Source organism: Hemitrygon akajei, chromosome 12 (genome assembly GCF_048418815.1).
Source record: "Hemitrygon akajei chromosome 12, sHemAka1.3, whole genome shotgun sequence".
In the NCBI taxonomy this organism is placed as follows: domain Eukaryota; kingdom Metazoa; phylum Chordata; class Chondrichthyes; order Myliobatiformes; family Dasyatidae; genus Hemitrygon; species Hemitrygon akajei.
In genome coordinates this window covers 106,831,112-106,848,471 of record NC_133135.1, presented here as the reverse complement: position 1 = coordinate 106,848,471, position 17,360 = coordinate 106,831,112, and the positions used below count along the sequence as shown (strand labels likewise).

Here is a 17,360-nt window from a genome sequence, read left to right as displayed (position 1 = left end):
AATCCCAGAATCATTTTCATGAACCTCCTTTGAACCCTCTCCAGTGTCAGCAAATCCTTTTTTAAATATGGGGCCAAAACTGCTCTCAATACTCCATGTCAGGCCTCAATAATGCTTTATAAAGCCTCAACATTACATTCTTTCTTTTGTATTCTGGTCCTGATTTGAAATGTAAAATATGCAGGTGTGGGCCCCTGCAGTAGGTGAGAGAAGGTGTCCTGGTCACAGATTACCTGACAGACACTGCTCTAGCAATCCCAGGGTGGTACTGGGGCCTTTTCCAGGTGATCTGATTATGGGAGAGGGTTATCTTGACAGCAGGGTTGCCACAGCAGAGGCTTCCCTGTAGAACCCTCTGAAATCAGTGGAGTTGGATAGATGCACAATGAATCATAAAACAGTACAGATGTTGTACCAACTTTTCAACCTACTGTAAGATCCCTAATGTATCTGCCACTACCAGGGGTAGTCAGGGGGTTCCAGACCCACTCCACTCCGTGTTTTTAAAAAAACACTACCTCTGACATTCCCCTATATTTTCCTCCCATCACCTTAAAATAATGCCCCTTGTGTGGGAGGAAGCCGGAGCACCTGGAGGAACGGGGAGAACAGACAGACTACTTACAGACAGAAGTTGAAGTAAACCCATGTTACTGGTGCACTAACTGCTGCTCTACTGTTTCCAACCCCCTCCCTTTGCCCCTCACCTCCCCCCCGATGATTCCAATTGCCACTTTCCTTATTAGATTTCAGCCCCTGTCTTCCCTCTTATCACCCTCCAGCCTCTCCCCTCCTGGACTCCCACTGATTTTTACCTTGTCTGTTTCCATCTACCAATTCCACTCTTCCCCCACTCTTAACTTTATCCTACTGCCTGTCATCCTCACCCCTCCTCAGTCCACCAATCACCACCTGCCCAGCATCTTTCACTCCTCAGGCCACCAATCACCACCTGCCCAGCATCTTTCACCCCTCTTCAGTCCACCAATCACCACCTGCCCAGCATCCTTCACCCCTCCTCAGTCCACCAATCACCACCTGCCCAGCATCCTTCACCCCTCCTCAGTCCACCAATCACCACCTGCTCAGCATCTTTCACCCCTCGTCAGTCCACCAATCACCACCTGCCCAGCATCCTTCACCCCTCGTCAGTCCACCAATTACCACCTGCCCAGCATCCTTCACCCCTCCTCAGTCCACCAATCACCACCTGCCCAGCATCTTTCACTCCTCAGGCCACCAATCACCACCTGCCCAGCATCTTTCACCCCTCCTCAGTCCACCAATCACCACCTGCCCAGCATCCTTCACCCCTCCTCAGTCCACCAATCACCACCTGCCCAGCATCTTTCACTCCTCAGTCCACCAATCACCACCTGCCCAGCATCTTTCACTCCTCAGTCCACCAATCACCACCTGCCCAGCATCTTTCACCCCTCCTCAGTCCACCAATCACCACCTGCCCAGCATCCTTCACCCCTCCTCAGTCCACCAATCACCACCTGCCCAGCATCTTTCACTCCTCAGTCCACCAATCACCACCTGCCCAGCATCTTTCACTCCTCAGTCCACCAATCACCACCTGCCCAGCATCCTTCACCCCTCCTCAGTCCACCAATCACCACCTGCCCAGCATCCTTCACCCCTCCTCAGTCCACCAATCACCACCTGCCCAGCATCTTTCACCCCTCCTCAGTCCACCAATCACCACCTGCCCAGCATCCTTCACCCCTCCTCAGTCCACCAATCACCACCTGCCCAGCATCCTTCACTCCTCAGTTCACCAATCACCACCTGCCCAGCATCTTTCACCCCTCCTCTGTCCACCAATCACCACCTGCCCAGCATCCTTCACCCCTCCTCAGTCCACCAATCACCACCTGCCCAGCATCCTTCACTCCTCAGTTCACCAATCACCACCTGCCCAGCATCTTTCACTCCTCAGTCCACCAATCACCACCTGCCCAGCATTTTTCACCCCTCCTCAGTCCACCAATCACCACCTGCCCAGCATCCTTCACTCCTCAGTCCACCAATCACCACCTGCCCAGCATCCTTCACTCCTCAGTTCACCAATCACCACCTGCCCAGCATCTTTCACTCCTCAGTCCACCAATCACCACCTGCCCAGCATCTTTCACCCCTCCTCAGTCCACCAATCACCACCTGCCCAGCATTCTTTACCCCTCCTCAGTTCACCAATCTCCACCTGTCCAGCATCCTTCACCCCTTGTCTGTCCACTAAACATGCAATGACCCCCTGTCTTACCCCACCTCTTTTAGGCATAGAATGCTAGTGTACTAAAAAAGGCCATTCAGCCTATCGAGTCCATGTTGAACAATTTATCTGCCTAGTCCCATCGATCTGCACCTGGACAGTAGCCCTCTATACCCCTCCCATCCATGTACCTTTCGAAATTTCATTTAAATGTGGAAATTGAACCTGCACACACCACTTGCCCTTTCACACATTCCACACAGCTCACCTCACTCTGAGTGAAGAAATCCTCCCTCATGTTCCCCTCAGACATTTCACCTGCAGGAAATGTCCTTTTCCACTCAATACTCAGCCCCAGGAGACTCTTTATTTACACGACGCGGAGAGCCGTCCCTTTGGAAGCAACAACTCCACTTACCATCAGTACACACATCCTCTTCATAGTTGATTCTAATGGTAGAGTTTGTTCAGCATTTCCATATTTGGTATTGTTCCAAGCCAGCTAGAGGGTAAAACACCTAAGTCACAGAGCCTGGTGGTGTACAAAGGGCAGTATCACATAGTCTTGTGTTTACAGCAGGAGGCTAAAGGGCAGCAGCATGATTCTGTACTGAGCTAGGCATTAACCAATACAGGCACGCAATTCTATAATCTCGCAAAGGTATTACCTGACCCAGTTGGCCAAACCCTTAACCCATTTCCTCTAGTTCTATTCTCCCAACCTCTTGTATTTATCCTATCTATACCCCTCATAATTTTGTTTACCTCTTATCGAATCTCTCAATCTTCTACACCCTAGGGCAGAGGTTCCCAACCTGGGCTCCACAGGCCCCTTGCTTAATTGTATTGGTTCTTCGCACAATAATGTTTTGTCGCCCCTGATCTTTAGAGAATAAAGTCCTAACCTGTTCAACCTTTCCCTGCACCTCAGGTCCTCAAACCCTGGCAGTGCCCTTTCTATCCTCTCTGCTGGCCATCTCCCATCTCAACCCAGAACCTCAGCGTCTCCCTCGCCCTCCACAGACCTGCTGAGTCCCTCCAGATTCCAGCATCCACGGTCTCTGGTGGCACCAGTACTTTACCAAGTGGAACAAGGCCACACCTGTGCCTAGACCTCCTCCCTCATGACCATTCAGGGCCCCAAACAGTCCTTCCAGGTGAGGTGACACCTCACCTGTGAGTCTTGGTACATGGAGCTTAGAAAAATAGAGGGCTATGTGTAACCCTATATATTCCATCCGGGTAGCATAAACATCAATTTCTTGAGCTTCTGGTAATGCCTCGCCCCTCTTTCCACCATTCCCCATTCCCATTTCCCTCTCTCACTTTATCTCCTTACCTACCCACCACCTCCCTCTGGTGCTCCTCTCTCTTCCCTTTCTTCCATGGCCTTCTGTCCTCTCCTATCAGATCCTTCCCTTTATCTCTTTCACCAATCAACTTCTTAGCTCTTAACTTCACCCACACCCCCCGCCTATCTCCTGCCACCTTGTAGTTTTTTCCTCCCTGCCCCCGCCTTCTTATTCTGACTTCTCATCTTTTTCTCCAGTCCTGAAGAAGGGCCTCATCTTGAAACGTCGACTATTTACTCTTTTCCGCAGATGTCGCCTGGCCCGCTGAGTTCCTCCAGCATTTTGTGTGTTGTTTTTCTGACACTGTTTCTCTGTTCTCTTGTAGGTTTCTCCCCTCCTTAAAGGGTTCCTGGACCGGCTGCTAGTGCGGGACCCCTCACAGAGAGCGTTGGCTTCGGAGTTACTGAAGCACCCCTTCCTGAGCAAGGCGGGCCACCCATCCTGCATCGTACTACTGATGCGGGGCAACCGTATAAAATGAGCTTAGTCCCATCCGGGAGAGAAGAGATTCTGTGATTTTAAAACTAGGAAGCATATATCTCACAAATAAAGCATTTGGCATTTACAAGAGCAGGGTAGTTTCCTGTCTGACCCCGTGGGCCTGAGAGATATCTTCCATCCACGGTGACTTGCTTTGGCAACCACCTCTTTCAACTGGATCTTCTGACTGAAGTTCGACACTGCTGTTTCTAAGGGGGCAGAACCACAAAAGATAAATATGATTACTACTGAACACCAAGACTTTTACTTCCGCTTTGTGAAATGTGACTAAAAGACTTCTAAAAGTCGACTAACGTAGTTTGTACACAGAGCATCAAATGAGGAGCTACACTGGAATTTTATATAAATATGAGAAGCGTGTGTGTATATTTCACTACTAAATCTAGATTTCTAAACACTGTTAGATGTCACGACTGCACAGGTATGAAGCATGCATCCAGGGAAGGGGGTTCCTGACCTTTGCAAAGAATGCTGGGATATTGGCAGACTAGAAATGGCAAAGCTCGTGTTCACTGCCTTTTGCATCACTTCGGACCTCGTGCATGCTTCCCCTCCCCCACTCCCACCAAGAGAAATGTGTGATATTTGCTAGTTTGTGCAGACTAGTTTAAAATTCAATCTGTTTCACATGTTTAATTACCGGTCTCTGCACTGTAGATATTCAAGAGTCTTATAACAGCAAGATAGAGGCTGTCCAGCCTGGTGGAAGGTGCTTTCAGGCTCTTGTGTTTGACCTGTTGGTTGGGAGGGGAGGAAGTGTGAAGAGAGAATGTCTGGGGTCAGTGGGGCTTTACTGGGACTTCAAGAAGTGTGGGCAGAGTCTCGATAACTATAGAGCCAGTCTTGGTGAGGATGTGCGTGAGAGTCTTTGATGAAAGTGTCCTGCAGTCTTAAGGCTAGCTACAAGTTTGCTTGTGAACTTTATGAGGTGAATCATAACTGTCCCAAAACCAAATCAAACACTAATAACTTGGTGACATGAATTGTGTTCAACAGCATTGGTCACTCCAACTTCATTTGTCTGTTAGTGGCAATGTTTTGAAGGCAACTGGAGGGGAGAGCAAATGTTTGTCGGGGCTCAAACAGTGAATTAAATTTCACAGCAATGTAAATTTAGTCAGAAGACTGAATCTATTTAAGGAGTTGAGAAAGCCGAAGGAACGATCAAAATCACAGCAACTTCTAATAAAATCTGGCTGTTTATTCCAGGAGTTGGAGAAGGGTTACAAAAATACACATGAAATGGCTCTCAGTTACTTGGTGGTGTGATCACTTGTCCTGAAAGGGAAAATTCCCAGTCATTGTCACACACTTAGTGTAGGAATCAACGGGGAAGAGGGCAGATGGGTGGGACCCACGCTGACCAATACCACTGTAACTGGGGTTTGGATCCCTTGTGTGCACATTCTGCTTCTTGGTTAGGCCTGAGGTTCCCAAACTTACCTTTAATGCCATGGACACCCCCTACCATTAACAGAGGGGTCCGTGGGCACACTTCCATTCTTTTTTAAAACTTTGTACAATTCGGAATGATCTTGTTAGTTGCTAGTGCACTTATTGTATACAGGTCAAAAGGCTTCACTGAGGAAAAGTATTTCCTGACAGCACTAGTGTATTGTCCCATTGTCAGCACAGAGTGTGATGTCAAACCCAAAGGTTTGTACATCCAGGGAGAGGAACAAAAATCTCTGTAAATCAGCAAAATCCTTAGCAGTTGCTAACATCTTGATGTTGAAGTTACTTTCTTCCCATTTAAAAAATGTCCTTGAAGATCATAATTTTTAAACTATTCCCCCTCCCCACCACCACCCCTACAAGCACATCTTGTGTTAAGATTAACATGGAAGGAATCATTTTAATTTAACCGATGTGATTCAGAAATCAGAATCGGGTTGAATATCACCAGCATCTGTCATGAAACTTGTCTGATGAAATGACCAGCAGCCTGATGTGGAAGATTCGTGTGAATTGTTGGGTGACGAGGCTACAGAGTTTATTTGCTCATCGTGATTTATCGGTCAGTGCAGGAAGATCCACTCCCGTGACTGCTGGACAAAATTTACCAGTGACCATGGAAACGACTAGCCGCTGATCTTTCCCTCCCACTTTTCACTCTGCAGTCAAATGAGCTACAAGTGGAGCAAGTTCATTAAAAACTCTCAAGACTTGATGCATGCCTAAGTACTGAAAGTAGTCTCGAATGCCAATATCCCAGCATCCCATTGCGCCAATTTGTCCTTGAAGTTGTGTTTGAGCCAGTTACCAGCATGCAGCTTCATCCCAATGGAGAGATGAAGTGACTACTGAATGGCTTTGCCTGGGTTTGTTTAAGGATATTTATATTGTAATTTTTTGTAACACTACAGTATTTTCTAGAGAATGCTGCAACTTATTTTCTTGAGTAGTTACTTTACAAGATTTACTGTTTTAAAAAGTGTTTTTCATTGTGCCAAGAGGGTGAATTTAATGAGGTTTTAAATTTTATAATTACAGATTTGAAAACCATTTTTCACACAGTTGACTCGTTTTATATTCCACTTTTTTTGTGTAAAAAAAAAATCAAACATAATGCTAAAGAAATAGCAAAGTTGCGGCCTGGCGCGCCACAAGACACGGAGAACAACCTGCGTGTGTGTCTGTCCGTATGTGCAAATTCAAAGTGTGTGTGTGTGTGTCTATACACTCAGTGGCCACTTCATTAGGTGCCGCCTGTATCTAATAAAATGGCCACCGAGTATGTTTGTGGTCTTCTGCTGCCATAGTCTATACACTTCCAAGGTTCGACGTGAGAGGGTCCTGTATCAGGATCAGGGCACCGGGTTGAGCCCTGTTGCGTTTGTCAGCCGGAGTCTGTCGCCCTCGGAGGAAAACTATCCCACGCTCAAGTTGGAGTTCCTGGCGTTGAAATGGGCAGCGGTGGAGAAGTTGAGTGACTACCTCTACGGTGCCAAGCTTGCGGTGAGGATGGACAGCAATCCCCTAATTTATATCCTGACCTCGGCGAAATTGGATCCCACAGGTGGTTGGCGGCGTTGTCTGCCTATGATTTCAGCCGGGAAGCAGGTACATTGATGCTGATGCTTTGTCCCAGCGTTCGCACAAAGGACTGGACGGGGACGAAAAGTGGAGAGCGTTCCTGCCCCGGGAGTGAAAGCCATGTGTCAGTTTGCCATCGTGGGGAAGACAGACAGAAGGCAAGGGCAGGATGGAGCGGTAGATCAATTGGGAGCTTCGGATGACGCCATCCACAAGTTTACTGTAAACCCCAAAAACTCATATACCTGGTCCCGTAGAATACCTTCCAATAACTTTCCCACTACTGATGTCAAGCTTATTGGCCTATAATTTCCTGGTTTACTTTTAAAGCATTTCTTAGCAACATTGGCTATCCCACAATCCTCTGGTACCTCTCCCGTCACTAAGAATGATCTAACCATCTCTGCTGGGGCCCCAGCAATTTTTTTCTACTTGCCTCCCTCAGATTCTGAGAGAACACCTAGTCAGGGGATTTATCCTGCCTAATTTGCCTCAAGAAAGCAAACACTTTCTCCTCTAATCTGTACGGTGTCCATGAAGTTAATGCTGTTTTGTCTCACTTCTATAGATTCCATGTTAATCTCCTGAGTAAATAGAGATGCAAAAGAATTTAAGATCTCCCACATCTCTTCTGGCTCCACGCATAGATTACCGTTCTGATCTTCCAGAGGACCAATTTTGTCCTTTGCAATCCTTCTGCTCTTAACTTTTCTGTAGAATCCCTTAGGATTCTCCTTCACCTTGTCTGCTGGAGAAACCTCATGCTGCCTTTTAGTCCTCCTGGTTCCTTTTCTTTCTGGTAGGTCTCAACAGGAGACCCTTTGTCCGTCTGAGCTCTGACTCCCCCCTCCCCCTCCAATGTATACTTTCTTCCAATCACCTTAAAATTATGCCCTCCTTTTGCCCTGGAGCAAAGTCTCAGAGAGACCACTCGATCTATGACTCTAGAGGTGGAACTGAAGCATTATACAAAACACCCATGGTCATGGGGAGAACATGCAGACTCCACACGGGCAGCAACAGAGACTGGCCTTGGGACCATGTTCCTGGGGGTGGGAGACTGGGCACTACCTGTTGCAGCAAGTGCTGTCCTTTATCAGACCTTTAGGAATGAGAATCAGGTTTAACGTCATCGACACGCCATGAAATTTGTTATGCAGCAGCTGTACAATGCAATACATGATGAACTGAATTACACTGTGTGTATGTATCATCAACACACACAAAATGCTGGAGGAACTCAGCAGGCCAGGCAGCATCTAGGAAAAGAGTACAGCTGACGTTTCGGCCAATCCCCTTTGGCAGGACTGGAGGAAGAAAAAAGCTGAGGAGTAGATTTAAAAGAGGGGAGGGAGAAACACAGGTGATGGATGAAACCTGCAGGGGGAGGGATAGGATTTCCAGCATCTGCATATTTTCTCTTGTTATACATGCATTAAAAAGTTAAATAAGTAGTGGAAAAAGAAAAACAATAAAAATAGTGAGGTAGTGTTCACGAGTTCAATCAGATAGCAGACGGGAAGAAGCTGTTCCTGAATCACTGAGTGTGTGTCTTCAGGCTCCAGTACCTCCTTCCTGATGGCAGAGGGGAAGAAGCTGTTCCTGAATCGCTGAGTGTGGGTCTTCAGGCTCCTGTACCTCCTCCCTGATGGCAGAGGGGAAGAAGCTGTTCCTGAATCACTGAGTGTGTGTCTTCAGGCTCCAGTACCTCCTTCCTGATGGTAGCAGTGAGAACAGGACATGTCCTGGGTGGTGGGGGTCCTTAATGATGGATGCTGCCTTTTTGAGGCATTTCTCCTTGAAGATGACCTGGAAACTACAGAGGCTAGTGCCCATGATGGAGCTGACTGAGTTTACAACTCTCTGCACTTTATTTTGATCCTGTGCAGTAGCCCCCCTGCACTCTATACCAGATTATGATGCAGCCAGTCAGAATGTGGTATATCTGTAGACGTTTTCAAGTGCTTTTGGTGCCATATCAAATATCCTCAAACCCCTAATGAAATATGGACACTGCCATTTCTTCTTTATGGGTGCATTGATATGTGGGGTCCAGGTTAAATCCTTAAGAGATATTGACACTCAGGAGTTTGAAATTGTTCAATCTTTCCACTTCTCATCCCTCTATGAGGTCTGGTTTGAGCATACATCCTCTGGTGTTTGGTGGGGGGGGGGGGGACGCGATTGGGAAGGAGCCTGGCATAAGGGTGCAGAAAATTTTGAAGTAAAGTCAGAGAACTTGAAAAAGGAAGTGGAATTTGGGAATCCTTCCAAGGAATTCTTTGAGGTGAGAAGTCAACTTAAGATCACACTTTGGAGATCTGAAAATTTTTGTTTAGCAAGGGGGCTACATGTTATGAAATCAAGGCCGGTAGTTTGAGTTGGTGGCCCTCTGTTGGCCTGGGTCAACCATAGATGTTGTGTCCTACTGGTTGACATTGAAGCCAGGGCAGTACGATATGGAGAGCAAGCTGTTGTCAATGTAGCAAGCTTCCCCTCTCCGTACAGTTGATGAATCCAAAAGAACGGCAGAGACTGACATAGTTTTGCACCAGCAGCGTTGCAGGAGTTGCCACTCTGTGTTGAACTCAACGTAGGACTACCTTAGGGATGCTAGCTCCAGATTTTTTCCCTCGAGATTCACTCCCAAAGCCTTCCCCGTGAGTGGGTATAGCCACAAGGCAGTAGAGTTTGATATCAAAATTTTCCTTCTCCTAGATGAGCTGCCAACTGCAACAGATGAGCCCCATCTGCCCAGAATAGTTTGAGTCAAGAATCAGGTTATTGGAACAGGAGAAGCTCGAAGGACCGAGTGGCCTCTTCCTGTTCAAACATTTACCAGATGCACAATGAATAACTTCATGATAGCATATTGTATGCAAGGAGAGAAGGTTAGCAGGCCACTTGATAAGGATGGAAGGGTTCTTGGGTCAAATGATTACAACATTGCCATCTACTTTGTGATGTCCAACTGTTTTTAACTTCAAGAGTTACAAGGTAATGTTGCAGCTCTATAAAACTCTGGTTGAACTTTGGATTGCTGTGTTCGGTTCTGGTCACCTCACTGGAAGGATGTGAAACTTCAGAGCGGGTGCAGGGGAGATTCACCAGGATGCTGTCCAGATTAGAGAGTGTGTCTTACGAGGGTAGGTTGAGCGAGCTAGGACTTTTCCCTCTGGAGCAAAGAAGGAGAAGAGATGTTCAAGATGCTAAGAGGCATAGATTGAGTGGATAGTCAGAGACATTTTCCCAATGTGGAAATGGCTACTACAAGATGCCACATTTTAAGGAGATTGGTGATGATTGAGCATACAGGAGGGAGATTGAAAATCTGGCTGAGTGGAGCCATAACAACAACCTCTTACTTAGTGTCAGCAAGCCCAAAGAGCTGATTATTGACTCCAGGAGGAGGAACATGGAGGCCCATAAATCAGTCCTCATCAGAGGTGGGTAGGGTCAGCAACTTCAAATTCCTCAGTGTTACTATTTCAAACGACCTGTGCTGGACCCAGCACAAAAATACAACTATAAATGTAATGGCTTAAGGACAAAACATAGAAAACCTACAGCACAATACAGGCCCTTCAGCCCACAAGATTGTGCCGAACATGTCCCTACCCTAGAAATTACTAGGCTTACCTATAGCCTCTATTTTTCTAAGCTTCATGTACCTATCCAAAAGTCTCTTAAAAGACCCTATCGTATCCACCTCCACCACCATTGCCGGCAGCCCATTCCACGCACTCACCACTCTCTGAGTAAAAAAACTTACCCTTGACATCTCTGTATCTACTCCCCAGCACCTTAAACCTGTGTCCTCTTGTGGCAACCATTTCAGCCCTGGGAAAAAGCCTCTGACTATCCACACGATCAATGCCTCTCATCATTTTGTACACGTCCATTAGGTAACTTCTCATCCTCTGTCGCTCCAAGGAGAAAAGGCCGAGCTCACTCAACCTATTCTCATAAGGCATGCTCCCCAATCCAGGCAACATCCTTGTAAATCTCCTCTGCACCCTTTCTATGGTTTCCACATCCTTCCTGTAGTGAGGCGACCAGAACTGAACACAGTACTCCAAGTGGGGTCTGACCAGGGTCCTATATAGCAGCAACATTACCTCTCGGCTCCTAAATTCAATTCCACGATTGATGAAGGCCAATACACTGTACGCCTTCTTAACCACAGAGTCAACCTGCGCAGCTGCTTTGAGCGTCCTATGGACTCGGAACCCAAGATCCCTCTGATCCTCCACACTGCCAAGAATCTTACCATTAATACTATATTCTGCCATCATATTTGACCAACCAAAATGAACCACTTCACACTTATCTGGGTTGAACTCCATCTGCCACTTCTCAGCCCAGTTTTGCATCCTATCAATGTCCCACTGTAACCTATGATAGCCCTCCACACATTCCACAACACCCCCAACCTTTGTGTCATCAGCAAACTTGCTAACCCATTCCTCCACTTCCTCATCCAGATCATTTATAAAAATCACAAAGAGTAAGGGTCCCAGAACAGATCCCCGAGGCACCCCACTGGTTCCCGACCTCCATGCAGAATATGACCCGTCTGCAACCACTCTTTGCCTTCTGTGGGGATCCACAAAGCAATGTCCCGTTGGATCCCATTCCTCCTTACTTTCTCAATAAGCCTTGCATGGGGTACCTTATCAAATGCCTTGCTGAAATCCATATACACTACATCTACTGCTCTTCCTTCATCAATATGTTTAGTCACATCCTCAAAAAATTCAGTCAGGCTCATAAGGCACGACCTGCCCTTTACAAAGCCATGCTGACTATTCCTAATCATATTATACTTCTCCAAATGTTCATAAACCCTGCCTCTCAGGATCTTCTCCATCAACTTACCAACCACTGAGGTAAGACTCACTGGTCTATCTTTACTCCCTTTCTTGAATAAAGGAACAACATTCGCAACCCTCCAATCCTCTGGAACCTCTCCCGTCCCCAATGATGATGCAAAGATCATTACCAGAGGCTCAGCAATCTCCTCCCTCGCCTCCCACAGTACCCTGGGGTACATCTCATCCGGGCCCGGCGACTTATCCAACTGGATGCTTTCCAAAAGCACCAGCACATCCTCTTTCTTAATATCTACATGCTCAAGCTTTTCAGTCTGCTGCAAGTTGTCACAATTATCACCAAGAGCCTTTTCCATAGTGAATACTGAAGCAAAGTATTCATTAAGTACCTCTGCTATTTCCTCCGGTTCCATACACACTTTCCCACTGTCACGCTTGATAGGTCCTATTCTTTCACGTCTTCTCCTCTTGCTCTTCACATACTTGTAGAATGCCTTGGGGTCTTCCTTAATCCTGCCCACCAAGGCCTTCTCATGGCCCCTTCTGGCTCTCCTAATTTCCTTCTTAAGCTCCTTCCTGTTAGTCTTATAATCTTCTAGATCTCTAACATTACCTAGCTCTCTGAACTTTTTGTAAGCTTTTCTTCTTGACTAGATTTATTACAGCCTTAGTACACTACGGTTCCTGTACCCTACCATAACTTCCCTGTCTCATTGGAACGTACCTATGAAAAACTTCACACAAATATTCCCTGAACATCTGCCACATTTCTTCTGTACTTTTCCCTGAGAACATCTGTTTCCAATTTAAGCTTCCAATTTCCTGCCTGATAGCATCATAATACCCCTTACTCCAATTAAACACTTGTCTGTTCCTATCTCTCTCCAATGCTATGGTAAAGAGATTTTGGAGATAGAATTGTGATAACTATCTCCAAAATGCTCTCCCACTGAGAGATCTGACACCTGACCAGGTTCATTTCCCAATACCAAATCAAGTACAGTCTCTCCTCTTGTAGGCTTATCTACATATTGTGTCAAGGAACCTTCCTGAACACACCTAACAAACTCCACCCCATCTAAACCCCTCACTCCAGGGAGATGCCAATCGATATTTGGGAAATTAATAACTCCCATCACGACAACTCTTATTATTACACCTTTCCAGGATCTTTTTCCCTATCTACTCCTCAATATCCCTGTTACTATTGGGCGGCCTATAAAAACACCCAGTAAAGTTATTGACCCCTTCCTGTTACTAACTTCCACCCACAGAGACTCCGTAGACAATCTCTCCATGATGTTCACCTTTTCTGCAGCTGTGACACTATCTCTGATCAACAGTGCCATGCCCCCACCTCTTTTGCCTCCTCCCTATCCTTTCTGAAACATCTAAAAACCCAGCACTTGAAGTAACTATTCCTGTCCCTGAGCCAACCAAGTCTCTGTAATGGCCACCACATCATATCTCCAAGTATGATCCACGCTCTAAGCTCATCCACTTTGTTCATAATACTCCTTGCGTTAAAATAGATACATCTCAAGCCTTCGGTTTGAGTGTGTCCCTTCTCTATCACCTGCCTATCCTCCCTCACACGCTGTCTCCTGTCTTTCTCTATTTGAGAGCCTCTTCCCCAGTCTCTTCAGTTTGGCACCTGAGAACATTTCTATCACATACAAACCTTTGATTTCTGTCCACATAAGTTGTCCTCACATGACCTTGATCATCCTCCACCTCACCATCTGCTCTAACACCCTGGTTCACCTCCCCCTGCAAATCTAGTTTAAACCCCCCCCCCCCCCCAGAGCAGCACTAGCAAACCTACCCACAAGGATGTTAGTCCCCTTCCAGTTCAGGTGCAAACCATCCCGTTGGAACAAGTCCCACCTTCCCTAGAACAAAGCCCAATTATCCAGAAACATGAAGCCCTCCCTCCTGCACCATCTCCTTAGCCATGTATTTAGCTGCATTATCTTCCTATTTCTAGCCTCACTAGCACGTGGCACTGGTAGCAATCCTGAGATTGCAACCCTGGAGGTCCTGTCCTTCAACTTTGCACCTAACTCCCTAAACTCTTTGCAGGACCTCCTCCTTTCTTCCTATCCACGTCATTGGTCCCTACATGGACCACGATATCTGTCTGCTCACCCTTTCTCCTGAGAATACCTAGAACTTGATCCGAGATATCACTGACCCTGGCACCAGGGAGGCAACAGACCATCTGAGATTCTCGATCTCTCCCACAGAACCTCTTATCTGTCCCCCTAACTATCGAATCCCCTATCACTACTGCTCTCCTCTTTTCTCTCCTTCCTTTCTGAGCTGAGGGTCCAGTCTCGGTGCCAGAGACGCAACCACTGCAACTTGTCCCTGGTAGGTCATCCCCACCAACAGTATCCAAAATTGTATACTTATTGTTGATGGGAATGGCCACAGGGGTGCTCTGCTCATTCTGTCTATTCCCCTTCCCTCTCCTGACAGTCTCCCAGCTACTTGTCTCCTGACTCCTAGGGGTGACTATCTCCCTGAAACCCCTGTCTATTTCTGCCTCTGCCTCCCGAATGATCCGAAGTTCATCCAGCTCCAGCTCCAGTTCCCTAACACGGTTTGTCACGAGCTGCAGCTGGATGCACCTTTTGCAGGTGTAGTCATCAGGAACAATTGTGCTCGCCCTGACTTCCCACATACTGCAAACGGAGCATTCGACTGCCCTAACTGCTGCCCCCATTACCTACTCCTAAGTTAATTAAATTAATTAAAGAACTTACCCAGCCTTACCTCACCGGGAGCAAGCTCGTCCTCAGCCTCTGCTCGCCAAAGCCTCAAAGCTCCACTCCTACCCTGAGCCACTCACACCACTGGCTGCTCCTCTTCAGTTACCCCTCCTTTTATTTGTCCCTGCCAATTACCTCGTGAGCCCTTCACTCCTCCTCCTCCTGCTGAAACGGTTTCTCGATCACACTGTCTCTGTAATGTTTCACTGCTAAGGCTAATGTAATGGCTTCTCTGTAATGTTCACTACTGAGGTAGGGGTTTCTCTGTAGCAGCAATGTTTGGGTTATGGCTGGAGATAACAGAACTGTAGTATGCATGTTAGTCAATCGGTGATTGTTGTTTTGTCCTGTGCATCTGGAAGGATGTTGCTTTTGCGGTCTTTTGCCGAGGAGAGCTGAAGAGGGAAGGCATGTGTGGAGAGAACTGATAGACCACTGGACGGAGTGGACTGGGATCGGAGGGTCGGCCACGCTCGGAGGAGACCGATGGTGGAAGAATGATGACTGAGTGAGCTCCAATGTGAACTTTGACTTGACTTGGGGCCCCTTTTTTTTTTGTTTATGTTCATTACTAACCCAATATTCAGATTAAGATTCATAAAGTTCAATCAATTAATTGCATATTGTGTACTGTCTGATAGTTTGCATTGCGGGTTTGTAATTGGCAGTACGTTACACAGCATCCACACAAACATGATCACCCAGTTTGGCGGGGCCGAAGGCTGATTCCCCTAGACAGACACAATCTGGGCGAGCCTGAGGGTTACATGCAGAAAGCACAGCAGCGCCCCTACCTCCTTAGGAGTTTGCGAAGATTCAGCATGACATCTAAAACTTCAACAAATTTCTATAGATGTGTAGTTGACAGTGCATCACAGCCTGATACTGAAACACCAATGCTGTTGAACGGAAAATCCTACAAAAAAGGAGTGGATACAGCCCTGTCCATCCCCAGTCAATGGTGGGGAGGGCTTTACCATCATGGATCACCCCCCCTCCCCATCATTGAGCACATCTACATGAAACGTCAATGCAGGAAAGCAGCGTCCATCATCAGAGACCCCCACCCCACCCCTCACCACCACCCAGGCCACGCTCTCTTCTCACTGCTGCCGTCAGGATAAAGGTACAGGAGCCTCAGGACTCGCACCACCAGGTTCAGCAACAGTTATTACCCCACAACCATCAGGCTCCTGAACCAGTGTGGATAACTTCACTCACCACAATGAGCCTCAGGTCCCACACCACCAGGTTCAGCAACAGTTATTACCCCACAACCATCAGGCTCCTGAACCGGTGTGGATAACTTCACTCACCACAATGAGCCTCAGGTCCCACACCACCAGGTTCAGGAACAGTTATTACCCCACAACCATCAGGCTCCTGAACCAGTGTGGATAACTTCACTCACCACAATGAGCCTCAGGTCCCACACCACCAGGTTCAGGAACAGCTATTACCCCTCAGACATCAGGCTCCTGAACCAGTGTGGATAACTTCACTCACCACAATGAGCCTCAGGTCCCACACCACCAGGTTCAGGAACAGTTATTACCCCACAACCATCAGGCTCCTGAACCAGTGTGGATAACTTCACTCACCACAATGAGCCTCAGGTCCCACACCACCAGGTTCAGGAACAGTTATTACCCCACAACCATCAGGCTCCTGAACCAGTGTGGATAACTTCACTCACCACAATGAGCCTCAGGTCCCACACCACCAGGTTCAGGAACAGTTATTACCCCACAACCATCAGGCTCCTGAACCAGTGTGGATAACTTCACTCACCACAATGAGCCTCAGGTCCCACACCACCAGGTTCAGGAACAGTTATTACCCCACAACCATCAGGCTCCTGAACCAGTGTGGATAACTTCACTCACCACAATGAGCCTCAGGTCCCACACCACCAGGTTCAGGAACAGTTATTACCCCACAACCATCAGGCTCCTGAACCAGTGTGGATAACTTCACTCACCACAATGAGCCTCAGGTCCCACACCACCAGGTTCAGGAACAGTTATTACCCCTCAACCATCAGGCTCCTGAACCAGTGTGGATAACTTCACTCACCACAATGAGCCTCAGGTCCCACACCACCAGGTTCAGGAACAGTTATTACCCCACAACCATCAGGCTCCTGAACCAGTGTGGATAACTTCACTCACCACAATGAGCCTCAGGTCCCACACCACCAGGTTCAGGAACAGTTATTACCCCACAACCATCAGGCTCCTGAACCAGTGTGGATAACTTCACTCACCACAATGAGCCTCAGGTCCCACACCACCAGGTTCAGGAACAGTTATTACCCCACAACCATCAGGCTCCTGAACCAGTGTGGATAACTTCACTCACCACAATGAGCCTCAGGTCCCACACCACCAGGTTCAGGAACAGTTATTACCCCACAACCATCAGGCTCCTGAACCAGTGTGGATAACTTCACTCACCACAATGAGCCTCAGGTCCCACACCACCAGGTTCAGGAACAGTTATTACCCCACAACCATCAGGCTCCTGAACCAGTGTGGATAACTTCACTCACCACAATGAGCCTCAGGTCCCACACCACCAGGTTCAGGAACAGTTATTACCCCACAACCATCAGGCTCCTGAACCAGTGTGGATAACTTCACTCACC

The 17,360-nt window shown here is 47.4% G+C and overlaps 1 protein-coding gene and 1 pseudogene across 5 annotated transcripts in view; both read left to right on the top strand.

Moving 5' to 3' along the window:
* Positions 1-6,587, top strand: part of pak4 (p21 protein (Cdc42/Rac)-activated kinase 4) — a 217,866-nt gene extending 211,279 nt beyond the window's left edge. For all 5 annotated transcript variants that reach the window (XM_073063795.1, XM_073063794.1, XM_073063796.1 and 2 more), the window contains one exon: positions 3,896-6,587. In XM_073063795.1, the coding sequence (XP_072919896.1) occupies positions 3,896-4,051 (156 nt within the window). In that variant the 3' untranslated portion in view covers positions 4,052-6,587. The remainder of the gene's footprint in view (positions 1-3,895) is intronic.
* Positions 6,588-9,976: 3,389 nt separating this feature from the next.
* LOC140737455 (U6atac minor spliceosomal RNA) lies at positions 9,977-10,086 on the top strand (annotated as a pseudogene).
* Positions 10,087-17,360: the final 7,274 nt, after the last annotated feature.